The sequence below is a fragment of the Clytia hemisphaerica genome, unplaced genomic scaffold (assembly GCF_902728285.1).
Source record: "Clytia hemisphaerica strain Z4C2 unplaced genomic scaffold, Clytia hemisphaerica genome assembly, whole genome shotgun sequence".
In the NCBI taxonomy this organism is placed as follows: Eukaryota; Metazoa; Cnidaria; class Hydrozoa; order Leptothecata; family Clytiidae; genus Clytia; species Clytia hemisphaerica.
In genome coordinates, this window is record NW_027103569.1 from 635 (window position 1) to 11551 (window position 10917).

The window sequence follows — 10917 nt, forward strand, 5'->3', positions numbered from 1 at the left end:
CAAGGGGCCTTGATAAGTTCTACGATTACTAAAAAGATACTCAAACGCAGGAGATTTGAAGGCTATTTTTTTTTAAATTCTCACTTTTTAGGAGCATAATATCAAAAATTTGCCCTGGATCAACAAAAAGAAAGCAGTTAAATAAAAAGAACCTTTTTTGAAAAAAAAGAAGAAAGTTGGCAAAAAAAGAAAAACAGTCGACAAAAAAAAGGAAGTTTGGATGTCCCTTCTCGGCTTCCTTACATAATTTGTAATTTTTATAAATAAATTAATTCATAAATTTTTTACAGTTAAAAAAACACAATGATTACAAAGAATGCTGTATTACACCTTTCGACCGTAATCGCCGGTCAGGCGCGTGCCCTAATTTAATTATCCCCTTAACTCGATCCATCTTTTTTGACACTTTTTCTATTGTCTATAGGCGCAAAAAAAATAGGATGGTTTAGTGGGTTGAAAACGGACAAAAAACCCACGCGGCAATTGGCGGCTACGGTAAACGGGGTTTATACATATATGTATTATCCAATTCTATATACTGATTAAAGTCTTCTTATCTAATAGACGACAGCGGCTTAACGTGAAAACTCAGATTTGATCCCCGAGAATTCCCCACAATGCTTTGCCCACGGAAAATATTTCACCGTTAACTTTTTTCGTGCAAAGCATTGTGAACTTGGGGAATTCTCGGGATCAAATCTGAGTTTTCAATGTTAAGCCGATATCGTCTATTGCCATATAAATATTCGTCGTATATATATACCCAAAATGTTCATCGGCTTGAAATAAAGAGCAAACTAAAACCATCCAATATTTAGCGCCCATAGTCTCTTCCGAAAAAAAAAACCGTAAAAACTTTGACAGTACTTAGATAATTTAAACCTGATTGTAAGAAAAAATCATGTTTTCACCGAGGCCACTGTTGGCAGGGTTTTCTGACTGAGCAAAATTTCACCGAGTCGGATAAAAAAGTCGGATATTTACAAGGGAAATTGAAATCCAATCGAAATCTAATAGTGACTCTTTTTCATATTCAACTGAGGTAATCCATAAGGTGGAAAAGTAAGGGCGCAAGAGTAGACACGCCACCAAAACTAGTGACGGTTGACGTAATAATAGTCAAGATAGTGAAGTGGTAAAAATACATCTAAAAGCAAGCCAAAATGCGTTACAGAAATGTAGATATGGAATGAATAAATATCGTAAGCGTAGAAACGGCGTCGAAAATAACGGGTGTAACTTCTCATGCGTGCTGTCATGTTGGGAATCTAAAAATAAAAAATTGGAGGTTTATTGCCAAACGAAACTTGTTGACTTCTTGAAGATGAATAAATGTTTTTTTTTAAAAGCGGCTAATGAGAATGCTGAGAATCTGATCAGATGGAAAAGTTAAAAAACCACGGAGCAGTACAATTTTTTTATAAGAACTAGTAAACTTCTTTGAGGTACAGTATCACAACCTGTTTTGGAATTTTCAGCCTCATGTTGTTGCAAAGCTGTTTCTTACTTCCAGGTCAAAGTTAGGATATTTTAGGCTTCATACACAATTTTGCTTCAACCAGAAACCAAATACATAATCAAATAGACTTACGTGGAAATGTTTGGAATCGATGACGTCATTGGAAACGATGAAACAGACAATGGAAACAATCAATCAATCTGAAAAATAAATCATCGAATGAAAAACAATTGAAACAAATACATGAACACAATAAAGAAACGTACTATGAAATCGAAAAAAACGACAATTTCTTTCTTCACTGAAAAATAAATTCATAACAACCAGAGAAAAAATTTCATAAACAACCATCTATTTGCAAAAATATGTCTCCAAAATATGTCTGCTCCAATGCAATGAAAAATCTTAATCAAAAAATTTAAATTAATTTATCCGTTTCATTCATTTAAACTCCGAAAAGGTAAAATTTATCAAACTGAAAAATTTAAAGTCTACCTAAAAAACATTTCACATCTATTTTAAAAACTTTAAGAAAAAGTTTCAACACTTCTCGCAATAATAGAAAAAAGATTCCAACCTCCGAAAAATATTTCCACCCTAAAATATTATGAAAAAGTTGATATGTTTCTTACCAAGACGAACGAAACGATCGAAAGATTTCTTTGGTAACACCATCACATTCACGAAGTTCATCAGGGCGTTGACCACTAATGTTTTTCAATTCTGGATCCGCTCCTTTGGCCAACAACCATCTGATGACGTCATGTTTGTTGTACTGTGCTGCCCAATGCAATGGTGTTTCGTTATATTCGTCTCTTCCATTGATCAACATTTTGATTGTTTGTTGATCAAACATTTCCAAATAACGAACTTCTCCCCACAAACCAACCCAATGAAGAACGTTCCGACCATAACTGTCCACGATTGAAAAATCTTGAGGATAATCCATCAAGTGAACGAAAACGTCGAAACGATCATCACGAGCAGCCATCATGAGAAGTGTCTGACCACGATAATCACGCAACGAGTTGACGATGTTCGCATTTTGTTGGAAAATTTCTTCGAATTTCGCGAATTTCTTTTCCTCCAAAATTTTCCAAACATCTGAAGAAAAAATGAAGAAATTCAAACTTTTAACGCGGTAAAAAAAAATTCAAAAAAAAATGAACCTCAATATCTCAAGAACTAAAAATACTTTGAAGCTGAAATTTTGCAAACAGAACGAGAAAAATATTTCCGAATTGATGGCGAAAAAATTTTTAATTTTGAAGGAAAATTTTTTGCTCAGCAAGAAATCATTTTTATTCTTGACGGTAGAATATTTCCACTTAAAAAAGAATTTAACCTCGATATCTCAAGAACTAAAAATAGTTTAAAGCTGAAATTTTCCAATCTGAACAACAAAAATATTTCCGAATTGATGGCGAAAAAATTTTGAAATTTGGACAAAAACTTTTTGCTCAGTGAAAAATCATTTTACATAAAACGGGAAAAACCTCCTCCGTGAAAAATGAAATTAAATTAAATTTCGATATCTTCTGAGCGACTTTTTTTGAACGAAAAACTTATTAAAATTTCCACGCTGGGAATTCAAAAAAAACTCCAATCCCACTATTGTAAGTTAAATTTCGGGCAACAAAATTGAGATCTTTTCAGATTTATGGTATTAATTTCAACGAAAAGGGCAAAACCTTTAAAACCGAAAAATTTAACTCCGTCACTTTTCTTTTGGACTTAAAAGTTTGAAGGAAAAAACGAGAAAGGTACTCAAAAATTGAGAAAGAAAATTTTTATCTCAAAATTACGTTTAGTTTTTGTTTGTAAAAGGCACCCACTATCCCAATGGCTTTTTTCCAAGAGGGAAATTCAGAAAAATATTTAAATTCGGGTAAAAAGGTAAACTTTTAGATGAATATCTAAGTCGCTTCTCAGACTTTGAGAAATCATTTCTCAGAGAAAACAATCATTTTCAACATGTCTACAGAAATTATTCTGACAAAGAAATTCTTTCTACTGTATAATAAATTATTTTACCTGATAAAATATTATTCAACATTCCAAAAATAATATTAACTTTCTATGCGTACACAAACAACCACTCGACAAGCCCCAATGAATTAAATAACAAATAAATGAAAAACGCACCAGAGAAATCTCTTTATATGATTAAGAAACTCCCTCGGGGATAAAATTGACAACTCCTGTCAATTTCATTTGATGCTTTTTAGAGACCTCCCATATCGTAAAAAAAATTTCTTCCTTTTACGGGGGAGGAATGATGCAATGTGCAAAACGAATGAAAATAGCAGCAACGAAAAAAATATCAATCGTAAACAAAGGAATTGCTAGATTCAATCTGTCGTCAAAAATACGGCGCGTTTTTTAAGGCTTCACTATTTCTTGCTTGAGAAAGGTTAGAGATTCTACTCTAGCCCTTCGGGCTTTAAACTCAATGGTCTCTCCTTATCATTTGAATATATTGTATTAAGTTAGCTCACCCCTGTCTCATATAATTAATTAGAGTCACATGCAAAATGCAAAATTCGACATTCTTGAAACTTGAAAAGGGGGGCCCTGAAAAGGGTGTCAATTCTATCCTTTTGTACTATCAGCGTCATAATGATTAGCGATGAAAACTGAAATTGAAAAGCTTTGTATTTAATCATCAGATCACTATTTCTGTTCCAAATTATTCATTTTGTCATCAAAAAGACAAAAGAATAATTGATTAGATTCATCTCTAAAACTGCCTTTCCCAATTTTTTCCAACTGATAAATTCTATCTATTCATATTAAAGGCATCTCATTCAGCATGATTAAAAAATCCGGTGTAATAAAGCTTACAGACAAGAAAATGACTGGTTACTTCAGAGGTCATTTTTTTGTACTCTGAGCTGGAATAATTTTCAGCTATTGTGCTTAATTAGTCATTTGAAAGCGATTTGGACGTTCTCTACTGGAGAGAGTAGATAAACTCGATAATCTGATTCTATCTGGTCGCCGGTTGTGGTCGCCATTTCTAGTTGATGTTTAGAAACTACAGAAAAATATGGCCAAATTTGAGTAAATTAGCGTGAAAGAAAATCGACCCTTGCGGTGCATGTCAGTCAGTCAGTACTTAGTAACCCCCGGCATAAATTCTACACTGTATTGGTTTTGACTGAATAAAAATATTTTTAAAGACTTTTCGCAGTTATTTCGTTCTTGTTCTTGAACCCTTTGTGCGTGCTTTATTTTGAAAAAGAAAAGTTTTTCTTTCTACAATCATGGTCGAAATCTATTGAGAATTAAACTAATTTCCTTGTTTTTCGAAATTTGGAGTTCGGGCGAGGAAGTCGATTTTGAGCCATCTCTCAAATTTAATCGGATATTTCAATTTGGCTCGAGTTTATAGACCACCAGGCTATATTATGAGTCATATTGGACTATTTTTGAACTTTTGGATCCTCAGATCCTAAGGTCCTATCCTCAGATCCTAAGGTCCTAAGTGTTAAGTCTCATGTTAGAACTCAGAGTTAAAACTCTACCCTTCCAACCTACTTTAGAGCACTTACAAATCGATTGTGGTTTCAAAACTTCCCGGTGGATTTCCCTTTTTTCTCAAATATTACGACCATGATTGTATTTGTCCAACTCTAGCACCCCCCTGATTCTGGGTCGATTCTGAGAGTTATGAGCTAATTTTGGCATCATTGGAAAATTACTCTTCCAAAAAACATTCGGATTGTTCTCATTAAACTTAAGTACTCCTTAACTCCCGTTCTCAAATAGCAAAAAAAAATCGTATTTTAGAGATTTTTTAATGCTTAAACTTTAAATCGAATTATCTTCGCTTTAGTGATAGCAGGGTTTGGTGATAGTAAAAGCCTTAATGTTTAGTACCGTTGGAATCTTTCAAAGCTCCATCTTTTCAGTGTGTCAAATCTTTTAATTAGGTCCTAAATAAAAACTACCGGTAGCCGAAAATATCGGTCCTAAGAGAAAAAGATTTCGCTGATGGGATGTCAAGGAATCTGAAGAATAAGATGAGAAGGGTTACTCATTTGTTCCAAATAAACGCCCCCCCCCCGCTTGTTTATGTTTTGAAAATTTCCCAACCCCCCTGACCTCATTAGCACACCCCTTTTTTAATTTTTAAGAATATTTATAGGTTTCAAAGAGAAGGTCCCTTATGTTTCTCTAAATAGCTTGATTTTAATACAATTTCCAACCCCCCGGTTTATTTGGAAACTAAGAGTAAGAGAATATGAACGTTTCCCAAGAAAGTAAAAGTACATTGTTAACATATACACAACATTTTTGACAGTGCAATAAATGGGAAACCAACGTAATCGTTCATAAAAGAAAATCCAGGTTGTTCATTTCCAATAAGATAAACTTACCATCAAAATCGTAAGTTTTTCCATCGATTGTCACATTTTTCTGTTGTTCTGATGTGTCTCGGAACTCGTATCCGAAGTGTCTGCAAAACAAGGAAAGTGTTTTCCTACATTTTCATTTTTTCCTTCCCTGCTTATCTTTACTCCTTTACCCTCGACAGACATGGCTTAGGGAAGGGTAAGAGTTTGCTTAAGATTCTGCTTGCCTATGGTCTTCTTTAATTTTGGGACAATTTGTGTGGATGCACAACCAGTAACGTTACAGTTAGCCCTGATGCGTGATTCTGACATTAAAGAAACTAGTTACCATTTATCCACCGCCTACATGCACATACACAAGATGCTTTGGAGTTTTTACAAGATACTTCACTAATTGGTCATTTAAAGTGATAGAGATGACGCGTTCTTTCGAAAAAGTAATAAGATTCTTTTATTACATCCAAACGACCAACTAAATCAAATGAGAGCTTGTAAAAACTCCAGCTTGTCCCACATACATCATCATTTACGAACCCGATCCGAAAATGCCACGTTCTCTTCAATAACAGGGTTACGATCAGACTTCATTCCCGGAGTGTAAACACACAGTACTCCATACAGTACGTCCAAAACTAACCGACATCTAAACAGTCTTTTTCATGAAGACAGGTAAGGTTTAGTCTCTGTGCTATAGAAAAAAATGACGATGCTTGAGTGAATAAACGACACTCTTCCCGCCAATCAAAAGGTAAAGGAGCCTTTCGTTACCTTACAAGCTTTGAACGGGTAACTAAAATCTTCAAAGACTCGAGGTAGAGTTTGAACTAGTTACATCTCCTTAAATACTTAGCAAAAAGGGCATGACCCTTAAGACAGTTTGAAAATTATTTCATTGGAAATATACCTAGTCCTGAATTGTTGCAGATTCCTGAAAAAATAAGAAAAGATAATTTTTAAAAAAAAAACCAACGCGTTTTTAAAATATATGCTTCCGTTTGGTATCACAAGACTAGTTATTTACAGTGATGTTATCAGGTGATAAAATATGATATGGGATAGGATATCATTCTCACAATATGTGCTCTGTATGTTCGACTTTTTAAGAAGTAATGATTTTACGTTACACTTAGTGTAGGTTATGTTGTAAGTATTAAACTTTCGAGAATACACTAAAACACTTATGTTGTAAGAGTTACTGTGAATATTGTATATGAAGTACCGATATACAATAAATTCTACTTACTTTACTGCTGCATCGATGTGGGAGTGATTGAATAACGAGCTATCCTCGATGACTTGAAGAATTTGTCTTTTAACATTATGATCACAGGTTTGATCAAGTGGTACAATATCCTGCCGTTACAAAACAACAAAAAAAACCGTTTTACCATCTATCAAACGGAAGATATCAACGCATGCGCATTTCATTCAATAAAACGATTTTTTGGTAATCTCAAATCTGTTACTTACCTCTTTTTGTTTTGTAACGGTAGTATCATCTAGCTCTTCCAATGACGAGAAAGTAATGTTTGTACTTGAACGTTTAGTATGTGTAGGAGAAACAAGACCAGCTTGCAGCCATTTATCGAAAACTCCAATCAAACGAGCTTTGACCCTGCTTAATTTCTTTACGGGAAGAACGATTATATCAACGAAATTAATAGCTCGAGTGAGCATCTCAATGTACAAATTCTTTGGAACGTTATCTTCAGGACTAGCAAATAAAATACAATGGTCCATTTCGCAGCCTCTGAAACCTCTATAACATGTGAGTAATACTTTTCCCGTTTTTAAAGCCTCCAATTTCTCTGCTTTGGTTGGGTATTTTCCTGTTAAAGACGGTGCAAATGTTGTTATTTCTGATACCTCTAAATTATGTTGAAACACATATTTCAAAATAGCTAGTTCTTCAAGAGTACCGCAGATGACGGTTAACTGAACATCCTTTTTCATCAGCCTTCTTAAAATTGCACTCAAATAAGCTGCATCAGACGAATTGAAGTTATTGAAGTCGAATCTAAAGTTGTTCAAATAAATGAGGTTGGGCTTTGAATCACTTTTTATTTGGTGACCACTTTGACCACGAACATAAGAGAATGAAGTTGAAAGTTTTTTGGAAACAGACCCTGACTGAGCGTTTATGTCTGTTAACAATTTTTCTGGATCGTAGAATGAGGCAATGTTGGTTTTCCTTCGCACACTTTGATAATTCGGGTTATCTTGGAGACTGGTGTCATCTGTTGGTCTCGGTTGCTTTTGTTCTTTCTGTTCTTGAGGCTTAAGAGGGACATCTTTGGTAGCTTTTCTTGTTTTGCGGGTGGAGGGTTCGTACGGTCTGCGTAGAATTCGTGTTTTGTATTCCAAAGGTACGTCTACGATTTCTTTTTCGATTTCTTCCTGAAAGATTTCAATCATCTGGTGAATATTTACTGCCATTCGCATCGTTTTGTCCAAAGTGAAGACTTTCATACCGGTTTGATGGTAGTCACATCTCTCAACTTCCTTCACATCGTCTACAAAAGGAAGTTAAATACCCTATAATTTGAGCAACCATTTTAATGCAAAATATTGCTTATAATGAAGTGAATGGTTCGCTTGCTTCAAAAGAAAAGTACCAGTGGATACGTACCCTTTAAAACCTGATTGGGAAAACTGTAAGGGCTGAAACTAATGAAACATTTTCTGGTGAGTCTAGGCTATCTATGATTTCTTCCCTGAGTATGCTTTTTGTAAAAGCTGCTAAGAAAGTTTTTATTGCTTCGCGAAAAAATAAAAAACAAGTTTAGGTTTTATAACCTTAAACTCAATTGTGTAATCTCTAGGTCCGAAAAACTAGATTTTTTGAAGGGATTCTTGATAAAATTTTGAATAAATTTGAATTTTACGACGCTTTAAGATAATCAAAGTTCTTTAAGTTTGGTATTTTATAAAAGTACCTATATAAGAGGTTCTAAAAAGTGAAATATGTAATATAAAATTAGGCCTGGTAGTTAAGAGAGCCCAAAACCCAACTTTGTAGGTTTTAAGGAGTATGCGGTCTTAAGGGGTATCCACTGGTAGGATATGCAAGACTTGCAAAACATTCTCTTCCAATTAACCCATGTAATAAAAGATATGGTCTAAAGGTATACTCTATTAGCTTAGAATTTATCGTATTTTCTTTGAAGTACAAATTGAAATATGAGCGAAAAGTGATGATTTTTCTGATCTACGCAAAGTTTAAGAATGACCTACCATTGAAAAATCCTGATTTGATAACTTTGCGGTTTTTTTCTACACTTTGGAGCGCAAGAATGACAGTCGTATCCTGGAAATTCTTTACGAGGCTTTCTTTGAGGTTTTCAGCGTATTTGGTTGTGAGAAAGTCACCAGGAAACTCGTCGATCATAAAGCCTAAATGTTTTGTTTTATCAGAATAAAGATATTCCAATACTCGACAAAGGTTGACACGCGGTGGATACATCATATCGTAAACATCCGAAATATCGATTGTTGATCCTTCTAGTGCATCACCGATACTGAAAGCTTTGATCTTGGACTTGTCAAGTTTTTCCTCGTCACACAAGTTGTTGAACCCCTCTTGGAACTTTAAATCCACCAATGAGAATGGATCAAAAGTAATGTAATAAAGTTGATCTGTTTGATGCATAAGTTTTCGTGCAATCTCGTACATGGAGACACTCTTACCTATTAAATAATTGAAAAAAATTGGATGTGGATGGTGGAGTGAATTGAAACTGTTTTGAGCCACAAGCAGAAGGATCATTTTGAAAAAAACTTTTTTTTTTACTTTTGCTGACGTCAACACTTTATTGCAAAATTTCGTTTTTTGCTGATTTCTGCTGACGTCAGCAAAATTTGAAAAAAATTCATGCAAAAATGCAAATTTTGACACGTGATAGACCTTGACAATATGAATTTGAAAAAATTGAAAAGAAAAGAAAATTACAACGTCATTATTTATGACGTCGTCAAATTTTGAAAATTTTACTCATCTTCTGCACAGATTTTAAGATAAAATCTTTATGGAAACTGCAAAACCGGCAATTATGTTAAAGAACAACCTTTCAGAATCTTTGAACAGAATTTAAATACCTTTGTTTGTTGGTTCGACTGTGACAGACATTTTTGTAACCCATAAATTTGGGCTTTTTTCCGATAATTGGAAAATTTCTGATGATGTCATCGCTTTTTAGATGACGTCATTAATTTTCTTTTTCTTCTTGGAAATTTGTGTCATGATGGAGAAAATCTGTACCAATTTTCATGGCCACAGCTCTTGTGGAATATTAATAATCGAGGATGGTAGATTCGACCTCCCCCCATCCCGCTGGGACAAGAAAAATCGAAAAAGCTTGGAGATAATAGGGATTAAGACATTTTTGAACTAATACAACCAGAAATTCTAAAATAAATTTAAGAAATTTTGTAAGAAATACAAAAAAAACATACCAGACCCAAATGGTCCTTTAATGATCTTCCATTTCGTTGGGTCGTTGATGAGGTTGATTTGATTATGGTTTAGAAGGATAGTGTCGATCTTTTCTGGAACATTTTCCGATATCTTCGGCAGATATTGTGTTGTGGAGGCCATTGAACTCATTATTTCTCCACATAAACCCTTGAACAGAGTTGGATCTCTTGAAGAGGTACCTTGCCTTTTAATAGATGCCATCTCTTTCAAAGCTTTTCCACAGAAGCTTTCCAATTTGGTTTCCAACTTGCGTGTGCAATCTAAATCGTTTTTAGTGACCAACATTCCACTGCAACGAACAAAATTGTCATTGAATATTGAATACAGTTTTAAAGTGTGCGCGTCAACGTCAGGGAAAACTGGGACCGACATAATGGTGACGTAATTGTTTTTGATGACATCACTGGCTACATGGATAATTGTTTTTGTGACGTCATTAAGTTTTTTATTCCTTGATACAGAGTTTTCTCGATCATTTGAAGTGATGATAGAACATACCATCAACAGGTGACGATCAAAATCAACAACCAGAATGACGTCATCATACGATTCATGTTTTGTTGTTATGATTTCATTACAATCCTTATCATCCAATCCCATGATGTACAAATGGTTTCGTGGATTGT

At 34.4% G+C, this 10917-nt stretch overlaps 1 protein-coding gene across 1 annotated transcript; it reads right to left on the reverse strand.

The window, feature by feature from the left end:
- Positions 1-1003: 1003 nt before the first annotated feature.
- Positions 1004-10731, reverse strand: LOC136801063 (uncharacterized). Its single transcript, XM_067057689.1, has 9 exons — positions 10270-10731; positions 9052-9504; positions 7288-8330; positions 7061-7170; positions 6722-6745; positions 5842-5921; positions 2092-2563; positions 1592-1659; positions 1004-1268 (listed from the first exon to the last, which is right to left on the reverse strand). Coding segments are annotated over exons 1-8 (2577 nt in total). The 5' UTR covers positions 10664-10731; the 3' UTR covers positions 1004-1268; positions 1592-1658.
- Positions 10732-10917: the final 186 nt, after the last annotated feature.